Source organism: Elgaria multicarinata, chromosome 21 (assembly GCF_023053635.1).
Source record: "Elgaria multicarinata webbii isolate HBS135686 ecotype San Diego chromosome 21, rElgMul1.1.pri, whole genome shotgun sequence".
Classification (NCBI taxonomy): domain Eukaryota; kingdom Metazoa; phylum Chordata; class Lepidosauria; order Squamata; family Anguidae; genus Elgaria; species Elgaria multicarinata.
Window position 1 is genome coordinate 10,196,394 of NC_086191.1, and position 18,330 is coordinate 10,214,723.

At 50.2% G+C, this 18,330-nt stretch overlaps 2 protein-coding genes across 4 annotated transcripts in view; one reads left to right on the plus strand and one right to left on the minus strand.

The window, feature by feature from the left end:
* Positions 1–3,259: 3,259 nt before the first annotated feature.
* PKLR (pyruvate kinase L/R) lies at positions 3,260–13,664 on the minus strand. Of its 3 annotated transcripts, none has more exons than XM_063145824.1 (11): positions 13,575–13,664; positions 12,216–12,395; positions 10,878–10,969; positions 10,530–10,661; positions 9,152–9,338; positions 8,207–8,477; positions 7,236–7,386; positions 6,889–7,041; positions 5,802–5,968; positions 3,951–4,132; positions 3,260–3,548 (listed from the first exon to the last, which is right to left on the minus strand). In XM_063145824.1, the coding sequence occupies exons 2-11, from the start codon at positions 12,367–12,369 to the stop codon at positions 3,442–3,444; spliced, it is 1,596 nt and encodes a 531-aa protein (XP_063001894.1). In that variant the 5' UTR covers positions 12,370–12,395; positions 13,575–13,664; the 3' UTR covers positions 3,260–3,441. The 3 variants fall into 3 exon arrangements, with proteins under 3 accessions (XP_063001894.1, XP_063001893.1, XP_063001892.1); XM_063145823.1 differs by having other exon boundaries at positions 13,571–13,586; XM_063145822.1 differs by lacking the exon at positions 13,575–13,664 and adding an exon at positions 12,599–12,689.
* Positions 13,665–16,976: 3,312 nt separating this feature from the next.
* The window catches only part of FDPS (farnesyl diphosphate synthase), a 96,588-nt gene continuing 95,234 nt past the window's right edge, over positions 16,977–18,330 (plus strand). The window contains exon 1 of the mRNA XM_063145774.1: positions 16,977–16,990. The gene's annotated coding sequence lies outside the window, so the exon portion shown is untranslated. The remainder of the gene's footprint in view (positions 16,991–18,330) is intronic.

Consider the following 18,330-nt stretch of genomic DNA (forward strand, 5'->3'; position numbering starts at 1 on the left):
ACTTGCGGCATGAAGTAGATTAAATCAAGGTCGGGCAATGAACTACGTGGACAGAAACACAGTTGCTCTTGGGCATGTGTAAGGTTAACAAGCCTCACACACGTATACTTTTTCAAGTAGGGATGGCGCACGTGTGTGTGTGTGTGTCAGTGTCATTGGGCACCTGCCAAGGCCCCAACCGGGGGGGCAGGCACTGCACATCCTCAAAGCCTCCCGGCTGTACACTGGCCTTTTTTCTGGGCACAGGTGTGGATTGAGCAGAGAGAGAGAGGGCAGGTAGTAATGGAGGTGGGCACACTCAGGGAGGGTCCTCACTGAGGGCATTTTGCTCAAGCTTCCCTTCCCTCCCCCCCCCCAAAAAAAAACAGCCTTGGAGCCAACACTGCATTCAAGAACTTGGGTGAGCCAAAGGGAGGGAAACCATGGAAATACCGATTTACACATGAGCCAATGAAGGTGGACGAATTCTCCACTAGATTGGGAAAGGCTGAACTAGTCCTAAAACAGGAGATCAGAAATCTCCTCCGATGAGATCAGGTAGGATCACCGACATGGCTCTGGCTCAAAGCTGGCATTGACAAGTTGCCCATCTGTGCTCCGGCCCCTTGAACAGCTTTTTCTCGCCCCTGCAAGAGATGCTATTAATGGGATTTACCTTTGGGAATTTGACTCTCCTGGAATGAAACCATACGAAATGCAACTTCAGCCTGCAGGGTCCGGGGAGAACGTGCAATTTGTTTATTTATTTTGCCGCCCCGGATGCACCATCCCAAAGAGTTGTTCGCGCCAGGCCTGCGTGGTGTGGCTCGTGTTTACTCGTGCATGGATCAGCTGTGATTAACAGGTCTCTCTTTAATTTGCTTAGCCCAGATTAAGAGGAACTGCGCTGATTACAACGTCTGAGAAGTGGGGCAGGGATGGGCTAGGTTTGGACAGACCAGACCCCGAAACACTCTCCCGGTTGGTGCTGTCCCAAAATAAGACCCACACTTCCATCTCTCACCTGGCCTTCCACTCTGCCTGACTGTGAGGGTTCGCCCGGAATCCAAAAAGCTGCTTTCAGAAGGGCTCGTGTTTAAGGTGGCCACGTTTTCCACAGGGTGGGAAGTGTCACCTGCAATTCTGCTTGTGCAGCAGGAGAGGAATGATTAGTAGCAGCAAAGCTAGTGCCAAAGGTAGGCCTGGTTGGACACCTGCCCAGGCTCCATGCCCCAGCAGGGACCCACTGAGAAGGCGCCACTCCCCCCAGACGCGCTCCTCCTCTTCACTGCTGTAACCTGCTTGTTCACCTGCCTCTCACTCTGGGCGAGAAAGAGAAAAGAGCTGACACGTTGGCTTGCTCACCCCACCCCCAAAGATTTTCTTGACCTTCTGCAAACCTTGGGGCTCCCTTGTGCAGGCAGGTCTCTTGCCCTGGTTTCTCAGCGGCCTTGTTTTGTCTACGATCCTGTCGGCACTCATCAGCCGAGTTTGCTATTACTGTATTTCTTAGGGTGACCAACTGTCAGGATTTCCCCGGATTTCTCCTGGTTTTTGTTCTTTCCATGGTGTCAGGGGGGATTTTCTATAATTTTCAATAATGTCCTGGAATGACACACCTTCCCCTTTAAGGCTGCCATTAGCATGGCAGGAGGGAATGACATGCTTTCTTGAGGCACATCATTCCCCCACCCCGAGCTCCAATTGAGGTCTTAAAGGGGAAAGTGGGTCATTCGTGGACATTATAGAAAAGGCCCCAATTGGAGTGGATGGTGGTGGTGCAGAATGAAATCCTTTCCCCTCCTCCACTCCAATCGGGTTCTTTAAGGTGACGGGGGAATAACGTACTTTCTGCAGGACTCAGAAAGCTGCTTCCCCACACACACACTAGGTGTCCTCTTTTTTGGTTTCCCAAATATGGTCACCCTATATTTCTTCAATTCTAAGACGCACTTTTCCCCCCATATACACATCTCTAAAAACGGGGTGCGTCTTAGAATTGCGGGTGTGTCTTAGGGTTTTTTCCTGTTGGCGGTACTGAAATTAGTGTGCGTCTTACAATCGATGGCGTCTTACAATCGAAGAAATACGGTAGAAGGCACTTCCTGGGAAAGGGGACGCTGGGGTAGATAGACGTTCCAGCAAGGTTCTTCTTACATTTTTACATACGTTTCGTGTGTAATGTGGAGTTTAAGCATAACACCCTCCTTCTCTGATTAGGGTCCACCAATTGCGCCCCACCCCACGCAAGGGCCCGGAGCTGCCTTTAGCCCCAACCCAATGCTGCACTAGTTACAGAGACGGATTAACGGCTGCACTTCTGGGATTGATTAAAGAAGGTTTAGATGGGATTATGGTTTCATGGCAGATCTGGGGCAGATTGGCCACCATCAGGGGAAAGGGGCGTGGCGGAGGAGTGTCAGAACCAGCAGAAGTGTCTCCCAAAAGAGGAAACATTGTGATCACGGGTGCAGAAAGTGTGAATTGTGCACCCGCTTTGTGTCAGAACATTCTTGCACCGAAACCCTGCATTATATTACAGGGATGGTTCGTATCTCAGAGCACACGCTTGCTGTTCAGAAGGTCCCAATTGTAATTCCCGGGATCTCCAGGTAAATTGGGAGAGACTCCCATCTGCAACCATGAAGACTGGAACCTTAAGTTTGTTTTTAGGGGAAGAAAAGCAGCTCACAGCAACAAAAGGGCCGCGTTCTCCACTGCACCTGAGGACAGGCAGGGCTTGCAATCTTCAAATAATACTCTCCAAATCATTGGGCAGTGGGGAGGGGAGAACCCCAAAGGTCGCCTTGTTTTGAACGTAAAAACAATTCCAAAAGCCCATCGTAGTGTAATGCCTTCATTAGGTCAACCAGAAGATCAGGGAAATTGTGCAAGCCTTCCTCTTGAATTTCCCCCACTCTGATCTTTTGATTGACCTAATAAAGGCATTACACTAAGACGGATTTTCAAATTATGATGCCCTTCTTTAGGATTTATCTCCCTACCACTGTATGTGTGTGTGTGTGAGACTCTCCAGACTAATGTTTTGGACTATAACGCCTAGAATCCCTGGCCATTGGCCATGCTGGCTGGGGCTGATAGGGGTCGTGGTTCAAAACATCCAGAGGGCACCACGTCGCCTGTCTCCGCTCTAGATTTTAACTTTTTTCAAGCAGACGAGTGGCAGACACAGGTTGTCTCTTGTATGTATTCACGTACAGCCTGCTTGTTTCGCATCCGCTACAGCCGCTGAGGTATGTTTTGAACGCAGCACCGCAGGTTGAAGGACAATGATGTTATTTCAAATATATCTTTAACCAAAGATTAAACAATTTTTTTAAAAAACCGCAGAGGACAAAGCTGGTGCGGAGTGAAATGTTACAACACAGAGGCGGTGGAATACAGCAATTGCGAGCAGGATGTGACCATCTCTCTTTATAGTTTGGGTACCTCTGGCTGCCCTTACGGAACCTGTTGCACCCGCATGATGTTGGTGTAGCCAGCTCCAGGTCTCCAGCCGGTCACTATGATGACCACGTCCTGGGAGCGCAGGAAGCCTCGCACCCGGCCTGCAGTGGGGTGGAAAGCAGGAGAGGGGACGGGAAAGAAGAGCCGGGGGGGGGGAGATCCAGAGGCTCCATTACCAAATATTCAGGGGCTTGGTGGGCAGCCATCCCCTTCAGATCATGTGAGTGCTTAAAGCAGGGGTCCCCCAACCCTTTTGACCTCCAGGGATGCGTTAGGGCTGACATTTTTCTGGCCGGCTTCTAACGCGTTTTAGTTGCTGCGTGAGAAGCAGTAGTTCAACAGGTGCTGTGTATTCTGGCAAGAAGATGGAGAGCTGTGCCTGTGGGATATCTGCCTGCCATGGAACTGATAAAAGTCACAGGAGCCTGTCAGGGGGCGGAGGAGAAAAAGTAGGCATGGGCACAGCCGGTCCTGGGTAGCACCCGGAACTCTGTAAACCTCACCTATCTCGATGCCAAATTGTACCCGGCGGTCCACGTCGTCAGCCCACACCCCTTGCTCGCCGCCACGCCACCAGACCGGGAAGATGCCGCGGCTGAGGTGAGCCTGGCGGGCCACCTGTTCGTTGCGGGTCACGGCGATGATGAGGGCCCGGGGCCGGTAGCGAGACAGCAGCTGTGCAGACCTGAGGTGAGGAAGAAGCAGAGATAACTGCCGGCTCCCCAAATTTGGGAGCGTTCGCAGGGTAGACGCTCCGCCTGCGAAGCAATCAGGACTCTTGGCTTCTCTCCACGGTGATGGATGTGTTGTCGGAATCTCTGACTGAACCTGAGTCTTGAACTCAAGACCTCCTGTCTGTCATGTCTCATACACTTAACACAGGATTAAGAAACCTGTGGCCTCCAGATGTCACTACAACTCCCATCAGCCCCTGCCGGCTTGGGCAAGGCCTCTCGGGAATCATGGGAGTTGTAGTCCAACATCACCTGGAGGGCCATGATTCCCCACCGTGGTTTTATCAATGACACTACCCCTGCTCTACATGAGTAAAAAGTAGTGAGACATCAGGCTTGCCAGACCTGCTTTGTGTCAGTGTTTCACCATGATTCACCAACCGGAGCCCGGCGCCAAAGACTTACACTTGGGATTAAAGAATTCGGAGTCCAGGAATTTGTTTTGAGGACCCACAACTCAACTTAAGCTTCGGCTATTGGGCAGTATAGAAAAGACTTTTCCACACAAAAGTCTACTGCGCTGGTCCCAAGCCACCTTCGTTTCAGCAGTATAATTAAGAGGGTGGACGGGACGGATACTCTTGTCAAGAAGCGGGGAGCCAGACCCCCTTGCTGATCTACTGGGGACTATCCAGAGATCTACTGGTGGATCCCAACCTCTCTTTCACCCACCTCTGGATTCAGGCGACTATTATTATTATTATTATTATTATTATTAATAATAATAATAATAATATAGCACCATCAGTGTACATGGTGCTGTACAGAGTAAAACAGTAAATCGCAAGACCCTGCCGCAAAGGCTTACAATCTAATAAAATCATAGTAAAGCAATAAGGAGGGGAAGAGAATGTAAACAGGCACTGGGTAGGGTAAACAGGCACAGGGTAGGGTAAAACTAACAGTGTAAAGTCCAACAACAACAAGTTTTAAAAGCTTTAGGAAAAAGAAAAGTTTTTAGCTGAGCTTTAAAAGCTGCGATTGAACTTGTGGATCTCAGATGTTCTGGAAGAGCGTTCCAGGCGTAAGGGGCAGCAGAGGAAAATGGACGAAGCCGAGCAAGGGAAATAGAGACCCTTGGGCAGGCAAGAAACATGGCATCAGAGGAGCGAAGAGGACGAGCGGGGCAATAGTGTGAGAGGAGAGAGGAGAGATAGGAAGGAGCTAGACCGTGAAAAGCTTTGAAGGTCGACAGGAGAAGTTTATATTGGATTCTGAAGTGAATTGGAAGCCAATGAAGAGATTTCAGAAGTGGAGTAACATGGTCAGAGCGGCGAGCCAGGAAGATGATCTTAGCGGCAGAGGGGTGGACAGAAACCAGTGGACTGATGTGAGAAGAAGGAAGGCCAGAGAGAAGAAGGTTGCAGTAGTCCAACCGAGAAATAACCAGTGCATGATCCAGTGTGCAAGATCCAGTGTGCAAGATGGTTGTGGTCTCTTCCTCCAACCCGTCACTCTCCAGATGTGTTGGACTGCCACTCCCATCATCCCAAGCCATGGGGAATGGGGATGATAGGAGTTGTAGTCCAGCATCATCTGGAGAAGCACAGGTTGGGGAAGGCCGCTTGACAGCCCGGCTGGCCCCCTCCTCGCATCCCTTGCCTCAGCCACTGCCTTTACCTGCCGGAGGTCGTGAGGACAATAATGGCGGCCGCGCAGCACTTGAACGAGGCCTCCACGGCACCGATGGCCGTCACCTCAGTGGGGTCCTGGCTCATCGGGGTCAGGCGGCGCAACTCTTGGAAGAGCTGGTGGTGGTACATGGCTGCTTCAGCCTCTCGGGCGATCTGCGAGCAACAGGGACTGAGCGAGCGGTCAATTTGGCAGCACTGCTCCCGGGGAGAACCTCAAAATTCAGGCTGCTTCATGGATACATCTCAACAAGAGCTCCATCGGACGAGTGTTTTATTGCATGCACGTTACTGGGCACTCGTGGATTTTCACAGCTCCCTCTCACAATGCCTCCCATGCGCCTCCCGCCCCCTTCTAGCCTTCTTCCTGTGACAAAAAACACACCCCAGTAACTCCGACTGACTTTTTGAGACGAACTTGCTGCTATTTCCTGCTGTGTGCAGGAGAAGCAACGCAATCAAAACAGCCCACTGAATGGGCCATGTGCACGTTGTTTACTTCCTCTTTCATCTCCCTTGAGAATGAGGAAGTAAGCCGGGGCAGAGAAGCAATGAAAGGAAACACGATTTGCCCCCAGTGATGACGCTCCAAAGCAGTGCTAGCAATTTCTCCTTTGTAGAGAGAACGGCCTCTGAATTGCCCATTCTGGACTAAGCCAGCCTCCCACCCCGTGTACTTTGCATGACAACAGGGACATGTGCTGTTGCTGGGGAAAAGACATTGCCCTCAGCCAGCCAGCCCCAGCTAATGTGAAGATTGCTGCTAAGTTCAGAGGGAAGAGGGAAGTCTTGGGGGGGGGGGCAGATGAGGCCAATATCCCCACTAATCAAAAAGTGCAGGCAAGCCCCCTTCCATCCCCTGGCGGATAAGGAACGTAGGATGTTCCGGGCTATTTCTCCCCCTTGGTCAGTATTGTCTAGTTGGACCTGCAGCACCTCTTCAAGGTCACGGCCCAATAAGGGCCTTTCTGAGCAACTGCGGCCCTGACCCTTTTAACTGCAGGTACTTGGACCTGAACCTGGGACCCTCTTCAGCCAGAACAGGGGCTCTGTCGGCCCCTCCGCAAGAGACGCACCGCGTGTTGCATCTGCACAGCCTCCACCGGATAGGCGCCCTTGGCGGTCTCCCCAGACAGCATGATGCAATCGGCTCCGTCCAAGACCGCGTTGGCCACGTCGCTGCTCTCCGCCCTCGTGGGGCGGGGCTTCTTGACCATGCTCTCTAGCATCTGTCAGGGGGGGAAGGAGAGGCAGGCCGTCAATTCTATGATCTTTAAAAAGAAGGGCCAAGGCTTGGCTTCTGAGCGCGAAGCGGGGAGCGGCCCAATTTAGACGGCCCTTGATTCCCACCGGACAGGGAGGAGGCCTCGCCCGTGGGTTTGATTTGGGGTGGGTGAGTGTCACCCTGCTCTCTGTAGCTCACCTGGGTGGCACATATAACAGGCTTCCCGGCACGGTTACAGCGGCCGATCATCATTTTCTGGGCCAGGAAGACCTTCTCGGCAGGGATTTCGATGCCCAGGTCGCCACGGGCCACCATGATGCCGTCACTGGCTTCCAGGATCTCATCAAACCTGCCAGGAAGTGAGAGAAGTTGGCACCAGGACCAAACATGAGGTATGGCTGTTGGTGTCCTTGAAAGGGAAGGACTATCCCGGAGGGACATGCATGACCTGGCAAAGGCCATCGTGTCCGTCTAGAAAAAACACCATGAGCAAGAGGAGGCAACAACAACAAATTGAGGACTGCACAAAGGTGGGTTCTATACCAAAAAGTCACCCCAAAAAGTATGTGTTTAGGGCAGCCCGCCCAACCTGGAGCCCTCCAGTTGGTTTGGATTACAATTGCCAGCATTCCTGACCATTGGCTGTGCTGACTGGGTTGATGGGAGTTGAATTCCAAAACATCCAGAGGGCATCCAGTTGGGATAGGCTGGTCCAGGGGTATGAATGGATGTGCAGGAGATCAACATTGACTGTTTCTCCAGGGTTATGTGATCGCTCTGAGAATAAGGAAGGGCCAACGGAGAGATGGGGGCGGGGGGTCCTCTCCTCCCCCTCACATCAAGTTCCCTGGATAAGAACCATGGTCAGACAAGGACACAGACACATTTTCCGCAGGGTGGGTTATTGTGTTGTCTGAATGCAAGGGTGGCTTGTTAACCATGCAGTGTGGCGTGTTAACCACCCTGAACATGGTTTCTCAAGGTGGCTTGTTCAAGAAAAGTGAGCCGCCACTGCAAGGTTAACAAGCCACCCTGGCTGCGTTCAGATCACACGCTAACCCACAGCTTAACAAACAGCCCACGGGTCAAAACAACCCACGCTCAACCGCTGAGTGTTGGTTAGCATGCGGCGTGAACAACCCCAGAGAGGCAGAGACAGGCCACATTACCTTTTGACCCCTTCGTGGTTCTCGATCTTGCTGATGATCTTGATGGCGCGGCCGCGCTCCCCCAGCACCTGCCGGATCGCCGCCACGTCGCTGGCCTTGCGGATGAAGGAGGCGAAGACGATGTCGACACCCTGCTCCAGGCCGAACTGCAGGTCCTGGATGTCTCGCTTCGACACGGCCGGCAGGTCCACCTCAGCCCCCGGGAGGTTCACTCCCTTGCGGCTGCAAAGCGTCCCTCCATTCTCCACCTCCACCATGCAGCCATCAGTGCCTACAAGTTTGGGGAGAGATGCAGGCCTAAAGTGGATCTCTGTATTGTGCTGCTTCACCCTGTTACTGACCGTTAAGAGCAATACGACAATGGAACCAGTGACCTAGGGAGGTGGTGGGCTCTCCCACACTAGAGGCCTTCAAGAGGCAGCTGGACAGGCATCTGTCAGGGATGCTGTAGGGTGGATTCCTGCATTGGGCAGGAGGTTGGACTCGAAGGCCTTGTAGGCCCCTTCCAACTCTACTATTCCATGATTCTATGATTCTGAGTAGGGGTGGAGAGAGAAAGGGGCGCTTGTGGGGCTACATAGAAAGAGGTGGATTTTGAATGCTTTTCTGTGTGACTCTGTGAGATTTTTTATTGTTATGAATGTATTATGTATACAGATTGATGATGATGACGACGATGTGAGGCTGTGTGTATTCCTTTTCCACCCGCACACAGTTTTGCACTCATGAGCTTAAAGCCGGCATCCCATCTACTGTTTTTCAGAACAGATCCCACATTCAATAGACTAAATTGGCCCCTGTTTCCACCAGCATCCTAAATGGGGTGCGCTGTCCAGGGTGCTGAGCTAAATGGAGGTGCCACACTGAAGGAGGAGGGGGACCCTTATGGGGAGCAGGTGGCAAAAGGGGGTTTCTAACCCAGGGGAAAGGGGGAATGGTACGTACGGATGCCCTTGATCAATAAGGAGATGAGGCCGTCATCAATGAAGATCCGGCCGCCGACTTTGACCACTTTGGGCAAGTTGGCGTAATCCACCCACACGGCGTGCTGGTCGCAACGCTCCTTGAACGCCGGGTCCGTGGTGACGATCAGCTGTGATCCTTTCACCAGCTCCACCTCTTTGTCCTCGCCCTGTAGAAGGCAGGGTCAGGGCACGTCCACGAGAATGCTTATTTCATGACAAAGGCAAGGCTGCTGATTTTGACTTAGAAAATGACCAGTGGGTTAGATGGATGGAAAAGAAATCTTTAATTGGACCGTGCGCTTTTTCTAAAGTAAAAAAAGACTAAGTACTCACGGAAACTGCAGGAGGCTTTCATAGAAAGATGCCTTCTACTGCGTCAAAACCATTGGTTCGTCTACCTCAGTATTGCCTACCCTGACTGGCAGCTGCTCTCCAGGGTTTCAGACAGGGGCCTTCCCAGCCCTGCCAGGAGATGCCAAGAATCGAACCTGCAACCTTCTGCCTGCAAAGCAGTGCTCTACCACTCCTTGGAAGAGGCACTCTCTTACATTTGAGAATGCCTCTTCTAAGATGCTTAAAAAATAGCCAAAGGCAAGGGTGGAACCAAGTAATCTTTATAACGTTCGTGCAGTTGTCTGCAGACAACTGCACGAACGTTATAAAGCCCTGAGGAAGAACACAACCGTGTTTGAAATGTGTAGGCACCTGGCACTTTAATAAAACTTTTACTAATATTATTGTTGAAGATTACTTGGGACCACCCTTGCCTTTGGCTATTTTTTACTCCCCTATGGGGTTTTCCTTGCTTTCGCACTTCTTCTAAGATGCTACCTGGCGTAGCATATACACATACACTCTCTAAAAACAGGGGTGGGCAATCGGCAGGCCTTCCAGATGCTTGTGGACTACAGTTCCCATCTTCTTTGACCGCTGGATGTGCTGTTTGTGGCTGATGGGAGTTGGGAGTTCAACAAGGAAAATGTGGTGGTGGGGGTGGTGCCCTCCAGATGTGTTGGACTACAACTCCCAATAATCCCCAGCCACACTGACTGGCAGTAGATCTGTAGGGTTTCAGACAGGAGGTCTTTCTTAAACCTACCTGGAGATGCCAGGGAATGAACCTTGTGGCGCCCTGCATGCAAACAGGGGCTTTACCAACTGCATGACGGTTCTTCCCCTAACAGTAAAGGAAGATTCCCATCTATTATGGGAGTTGAAATCCAACACATTGGGGTGGGGGGCAGGTTGGGACAGGCTGTGCAAAAAAAATGAAGCTCTAACTGCTCCATTAAACCTGTTCCGACGGACAAAGATCTCTTTAGTCAGGAGGGAGCTCTAAACCCTTGCGCCCATCTTACCCCTTTGACCAGGCCGGTGCGGATTTCCGGGCCCTTGGTATCCAGCGCTATGGCCACGGGTCGATAGAAGACAGGGTTGGAGGCAAAGCTCTGGGTGGCTTCCCGAATGTTCACAATGGATCCTGCATGGTACTGAAATGGAGGAGAAGGGAAATGATGGGGCAGAAGAGAGATTCCCCCCTTTCTATTTTTTCAAGAGAGGGGCCCTGAGATCCCTCCCCATGGACACGCACCCTGTTACAGGCTCTGCCGAAAGCAGCACGGTGCCTGCGCTTTCAGAGGTAGCGAAAGGGACCTTGGACGACCTCGCAGAAGGAGATCGCCACCCCCACCCTCCTTCCCAAATACCTCATGCGAACCGTGAGAGAAGTTCAGCCGGGCAATGTTCATCCCAGCCTTGATCATCTCGCGCAACATTTCCACCGAGCGGGAAGCCGGACCTGGAAGCGGAGGGGACCCATTACTCTTCAAATCATGCGTGGGGCACCCCAGCAGAGCAGAGAACCAAATCAACCTTTCTTCCCCTTGTTCACACGTAGCAGCAAGCCATCAGGGGTGAATTTTCCCAGGTTTTTTTTTTTTTTTTTTTTTTTTTTGCTGTTTTGCATTTTAGAAATTCAAATTGCTGTGAGTGAGGGGTGGGGGGCATTGAGCAGAAGCTCATAATTGCAGTCTTCCCCACTACAATGAAGTGTTCTGTATTTCTATTAAAATCATAATAATTATTTCTGAATTTGCATCTATTCATGTAAATGTGCAAACTGTACGCAAATTGGTATCCTTTGTGCCCACTATTTTGGTAATTCATTAGTGAACATAAGAGTGTAAGAGGAGCCATGATGGATCACACCAAGGGCCCATCTAGTCCAGGATTCTGTTCTCACAGTGGAAAACCAAATGCCCCAATGGGAAAACCACACATGAGTGCAACAGCACCCTCTGGCCCATGTTCCCTTCTCCTCCAGGAAACTGTCCAACCAACCCCCTCCCCCCCACCCCCATTTAAAGCCATCCAAATCGGTGGCCATCACATACATTTTTGTGGAAATGAATTCCATAGTTTAACTCTGCCCGGTGTGAAGAAGTCCTTCCTTTTATGTGTCCCAAATCTCCCACTAATCAGTTTCATGCAATGAGCACACTGAGTTTTAACGAGAAAGGAAGAACTATGTCTCCCTCTCCACGTTCTTCACACCAGGCATAATTTTGTACACCTCTATCATGTCTCCCTTCACTCACCTCCCCCCCCCCACAAAAAAAGTTTTTTTTCCTTCTCAGCCTCTGTGTCAGCCTGACTTCATGTCCCTTCCCAGCATGGCTTCTGTAGGGCAAACTGGTGGGATCACATTGTAGCTGGTAAGAGACCAGGGGCATAATTATTTATTTGCTATCTGGCTTTTCCACCCCCACCCCCCAAAAAAGATGCTCAAGGCTTCTGTCAATAAAATCCAGATAAACACAATCTGACTTAAAACATAGCACACAAAAAACCTGTATGTAAACAGCTTAGGGATCTTATTATATTAAGCAGTGTGCAAGTATTGTTATGAATACACAACAAGGATAGAAATAAACAGAACCCAAGCAATTTTTTTAAAAAGGCCTTCAGCAGAAGGCCAGCTCGTACAACAAAGGCCTGCCTGTGGAAAGACCTGACCTCCTTCGGCAGGGAGCGTCAAAGCCTACCGATGGTGCAGACTATGCCGGTGCTGCGGGCCACGATGGGCTCCGAGTCGATATCCAGAAGGCACAGGTGATCCAGAAAGGTGTCGGCCATGGAGGCCGGCAGCTGCTGCCTCTGGAAGAAAGCGGTGCCCAGCTCTTGGGTGAGGGTGGCCATATCGTCTGGCAGGATCGAGGTGGGACCTGCAGGGGAAACGGAAGGCGCGTGAGCCCAGGCCAGGATCTGCGTGGGGCAGGAGCGCAGCTGTGGCACTGTGCCCACAGAGTGCCCAAGAACCACAGGGCAGCCTCATCAACAGGACATGCATTCTTCCCTGCCCACTCCCATCTGTTGGAGCATCCCGAATGACACCCCCTTTCCCCTGGGGGCCTTGCCCGAAACGCACCCTCCATCTTGTCACTCCTTGTTCCCAAGCCCTGCCGTCAGGCTGTCCCTCCGAGCCCAGATAGACTCTGCTCCCGCTGCCAGGCCTTCAGGCCTCTCCCCCACCCAACCACCCCCCTTTGCCTGGTTAAAAAGTTACCAGCCTGATTCTAAGTCCGCAGCATCTACAGGGGGCTGGCAGATGGAGTGCTTCACGAGAGTTTTACCACCACTATCACCGTCATTATCATGACTCCATCAAGACACAAGTCCAAGTGTTTTTTTTAAAAACGTTATTAATTGGAGTACACGCACTGCAGTCCAATTTCAAATAATGTTACCTGCTGTATGTTTTCTCATCTCTGCTTATTTCCCCCAAACTCCCCCTTCCTGCTTCCCTTTGACGCAGGATACATTCCAGTAGTGGGTGAGACCCAAAGACAAAATGGGACAGGACCTAAGGCAAAGGCACAGCGCCAGAAACAGTCTTTTCCGCACTGACAGAAGTTTTGCCTGCTGAGTTTTCCACAGAACTGAATGCTTGTGGGGCCGGCCCTACTATAAGGCGGAGTGAGGCAGCCGCCCCAGGCAACTGTTTTGGGATGTCATGAAAGGGCAGCAACATGCTAGCTGACGGATTCATAGTATCATTTGTTTGCTTTGCTACTAGGGACTGGGAGAGGTACCTGTGGGATTTTCTGCCTCAGATAACTTCAGTGGCCTTGGGCACAACGGTGACGCACTTTGATTTGTGTAAGTGTGTGTGTGTGTGTGCGGGGTCCCATTTCCTTCCCCATCTCTAACAGCAAATTGTTTTGGGCCAGCCCTGTTGCTGGAGCCCACACACAGGCCAGGGCTGGGGCCATTTCCTGTGGACTGTCAGCAGCCGATCACAGCAGCCACTGTGTTCATGGCTACCTTTGGGGAACACCCCTGCAGGGGTGGCCGTCGCCCTGGCTACATCCACCGCAAAAAGTAAAGGAGTTAATCATACCCACCCGCCTTCTGATGTTTCTTTCTCTGCTTTCTAATCTGGCCTGCGTGGAGCTGCAGGAAACAAGGAAGAGGCAGCAGCAGCAACGGCGGCGTTACAACTTTGGGCCGGCCCCTTTCCAGCCCATCAGCTACTCTGCCAGCCAGCCACACCCTGCTGCTGCTGCTGCTGCTGCGGCAGCCTCTTCCCCAGCCAGGCCTTTCACTGATTATTTTTTTAAATGCTGCCTTTATAGCCCACGGCTAGCTCAAGATAATCCGCCACCCTAGGAAGGCAGCAGTTACAGTTCCCCGACACCCCACCCCACCCACCCCACCCCGGCATCTGCAAGAAAGTAACCGTGTAATCCTAAATCACACTCTTAATTCATTTCCTTCGCTCACATTGCACAATCACTCCCTGCTTTCCTTTTCTTTTTAATAGCCCCCAAAGTTTACTTTTTTGTGCGCGTGTTGGCAGCTGTCCTGCCTCAACTAAGTGAGGCTGCCACATTTCACTGGGGCGTTGCACAAAAAGGAATGGGGAAATCAAGCCGTTTCCCCATACCCAGAAAGCAACAGCTAATCTTGTCTTCTTCTTCTTTTTAAACGCCATTTTTAGTGCTTTAAGGCTTGTGGCACCAAATTACACAAGCGAAAAGAAGTGCTGGGTGAAGGCAAGGGGGTGGGGTTTGGTCTTTCTCATGAAACTGACTGCCGGTCAATTTCGTTGGGTGGTCCAGAGTTCTAGCAGGCCAGGGAAAGAAAAAAATAGCTTTATCCTCTCTTTTTTTCTCCAAGTCACACATTCTTTTTTAAGGTGGGGGGGTGTCTTTTTTCTGTCAAGGGCTGGATTTCTTTGGAGGTGATCTGTCAGGGGCTGGATGCCTTGGGGCTGAAGGCCAGAGTGGGTGGAGCCAGAGCCAAAAACAGAGGGCCACCCCCCTTTTCTTTCTGTCTTTTTGACTCTCTCTCCTGCTTTTGTTTCTCTTCCTGCCACCTCCTTCTTTCTGTCTTTCTACTACCCCTTCTCTCTCTCTTTCTCTCTTGTCTGGAAGAGATTCAACACCGCCTGTCCTATCACATTCATGACAACCAGGATTAACAAGAGTTTTACGTTGCATCTGATGAAATGAGGGTGGCACGCGTTCTACTTCGCAGTTTGCATAACTTCTCTTTGCCGTATCAGGCACGTGAATTGCCTGACTGAGGAACAACAATGAAAGTTACAGCAATCACCAGGTTGTAGAAATCTAAGGCTGCAATCCTATATCTACTTACGAGTTTGAATTAACGTAGTGATCAAAACTGCCTAGATTTGCAAATGATTGAAGCCGTCCCAGGAGTCCGGACAAAGGGCCTAATTCAATTTCAGAGAAGCTCAGGGCAGGGTCTGTGGGGTTATTCCAGGCTGTGTGTGTGTGTGTGAAGGCAAAGAGGTTGGGACCAAAAATACCAACATATTGTAACTTAAAGCTCTGCCATTAAACACATCTTAGGACTGGGTTCCCAAACCTTTTCGGATCTGTGGACACATTTGAGCAGCTGCTGTGCACACCACCACAAAATGCACTGCACAATGGAGTGCCACTTTGGCACCTACCTTGGGCATCTATGGATCTTAGGCTGCGTCTTATTCAGCCAAAACGCTTGCTTTGTGTCTATTAGACACCACAGTGTCTTTTCAATAAAGGATTGTCTAATTCAGCGAACTGCTGGCAATGCAATGCAGCTAATACTTCTTTTAAACATATGTTTTGGCAATGTCTAGTAGTTGCTTCTTTTTGAGAGCAGGTTATTAGACAGATAAAGTTTGTATTGGAACAGTCTTTAATATTTACTCTTGTACATTGCTCCTTTAAATTATTTACCTGCTTCATGAAAATTAACAAATGGTCAGTATCAATGGATTCTCTGCATCCTTTTGTCAGCTAAAAGACTGGCATTACAACATTGGAAGGATACACTCACCTCCTATAAGGCATTGGATTGAGGCCCTTACAACGCTGTCAATATTTGAATGGTGGGCATATAGACATCACCTTCAAATGGATACTTATTTGGAAGTTTGATCTACTTTTGTTGGTTCCCCACCCCTGCGATAGAGAAAAGAAACATTTAAAAATGGCACACATTCTCTGCCCTCCTCTTCCTCCATTATACGTTGATGATTATGCCTTTGGCAGATGTTAAAATGATTAGTGTAAGTTACCCTTCTTCGGGGTCGGCTCCTGCTCTAGAATCTCTAGAACCTGCATCTTGCCTGTAGTGCACAGGACCAGATGCAGAAGGTGGTAAGACTGGGTATTTGCCAGGGTACCAGCAGAGGAGCCCCCATCCCACTTACACTGATGGTGCTATATAAATAAATAAATAATAATAATAATAATACAGTTGTTCAGTAACCTGGGCTGGAGGCTGCTGTTGCATTCATGTTCAGCTTGCGTAGGGTGACCCTATGAAAAGGAGGACAGAGCTCCTGTATCTTTAACAGTTGCATTGAAAAGGGAATTTCAGCAGGTGCCATTTGTATATATGGGGAACCTGGTGAAATTTCCTCTTCATCACAACAGTTAAAGCTGCAGGTGCCCTGCCCTCTTTTAAATCTGGTCACTCCAGTATAGCTCCTGCACCTTTAACTGTTGGGGTGAAGAGGGAATTTCACCAGGTTCTCCATATATACAAATGACACCTGCTGAAATTCCCTTTTCTATGCAACTGTTAAAGATGCAGGAGCCCGGTCCTCCTTTTCATAGAGTCACCCTAAGCTTGTGGGCTTCCCTAAGGCATCTGGTTAGCCACTACGGGAACAGAATGCTGGACTAGATGGGCCCTTGGTCTGCTCCAGCAAGGATTTTTATTTTCTTGTATACTTAGTTCCCTCACCACACCAATGCTTTTATTCCTGACAGGCTACAAATGTAAACTCTTTTCTGTACTTCAAAATCATGATCAAAACAGCTCAGTTTTAATGGCACGACATTTCCCTGGTGAAGAGTCCTGTGAGTCACGAAAGCTGGCAGAGCTGGTTAAAAACATGTCACTTACAGTTGCATTGTCCCATACTATAGGGTTAACACGTTCCTCCCCCTCTTCCAATCCCACCTCTTTCCCCATTAGCCAATCCCCAGCAACCATGGGTTGAGGCTCCCCCTTCCTCTCCTCCTGATTGGCTTTTGCCTCCATGGCCCGTCCTCATACGATGGAGAAGGCCAATCCAGACGATGGCGCTGCTATGGTCCCTTTTCACCGTGACAGTCTTTCGCAATGCACTCCGGGGGTTGTAGTCCACGGGTGAGCAAGCCTGCGACGGCTTCTGCGGAGCTCTGACAGCGCGAGGACTACCAATCCCGAAAGGCATCTCGGTGCACCGGGAATCTATATCCTCGCCGGCTGCATTAGCAACTTAGTGTTGGAGACAACCTTGAGCAGTCAGGAACAGGTAAGAATGGGGATGGGGTTGGGGATGGGTAGCTGGGCTGTGTTCACCTATTATGAATCCCACCTCCCTTTACATCTCATAAAATGCATTGCATTTATTCTCCATGCAAGTTATATAAGGGGAGGAAATCAGATTCTACCCACGAAGGGGCGGGGAGAGAGGGGACCAGAGCAAGAGAATTCAGCGGATAGGAAGTGGACAGGAAGAGAGATTAACACAAAAACATAAGAGCCAGGCTTGATCCGAGCCAGGGTCTGTTTGGCCCAGCAGTCTGATCATACAGTGGCCCCAAAGGGAAATCAACAAGCAGGGCAGAAGTCCAACACCCTCCTCCCACCCATGATATTAGACCACAACAATGCCAGTGGGGTGTAGGGTCACTATCAGCCTAAGCTCCCTCACAGGGTTGTTGTGAAAATAAAATTGAGAAGAGGAGGACCATGGTTGCTGCTTTGGGTTCCTTGCAAGAAGGGAAAAGGCAGGATATAAATGTAATAATAAACATATAAATAACATCAAAATTACCACCTACTGTTCTCCACAAACATCCAATAATAATAATATCACAGACACATTTGTGGTGCTTCTAAACATTCAAAGCAAGCACGTATGTCAAGGTCGGCATGAACAGCTCCCGCTTCTCTTCAGTGTGGCAGCCTGCTTGTTCACCTGCCTCTTGCTCTGAGCCAGACAACGGTGTTGGTGTTGTTGGTGAGAAGGAGAGGAGATATCACAGGGCTCTCTGTCTATCAAGCAAGCAAGTGGCAGCAAGGAAGAGAAAGAAGGAAAGCAGATAGTGATAATGGTGGCCCAGGGTCATCTCAAAGCATTGCAGATTCATTGTATAAACCTTTGTGGCCCCACCTTGTTAGATATATGAAGCACGGTCATCATTTGTTGTTATAAAGGAGGAAGATTGTCAGGGGAAGACGGACCCTGCAGTGCAAGCAGCACAGTCCCATAACAGGGGATAACATTCCCTGCTCCTGATGCATCTCTTGTTCTTGTCAGTTAATGGATCTACAAAGGTGCCACCACACGGCCGGTTCTTTTGTAGTCATAGAACTGGCAGGGCTAACCCTCCAGAAACAATAAGGAAGGTCTAGGTTCTAAGTTGTATTTAACAACTTGCCTGGCCATCTCGGGCATCCAGTAGAGGGGAGTGAATGGACCGGCAGAGGACCAGTATAGAAGCTCGATGGGCTGGAAGACGAGGGATGGATTAGTCCATCAACTCACTTGGTAGAACACTTCCTTTTTCAAAAGCAAAAACCGGCAGGCTAATAAAGAAGCTAGCAGCCTGCATTTCCATGGTGCCTGCACAGAAGTCAGGTGGGCAC

Bases quoted from the DNA above. Each gene is read 5' to 3' on its own strand.
- PKLR (XM_063145822.1), bottom strand. The intron at 10,662-10,877 runs GTATTTGGGAAG...CCTCCATTTCAG, and splicing joins TCTCTCACGGTTCGCATGAG to TACCATGCAGGATCCATTGT. The intron at 7,387-8,206 runs GTAATGTGGCCT...ACTTCCTGGCAG, and splicing joins AACCACGAAGGGGTCAAAAG to GTTTGATGAGATCCTGGAAG.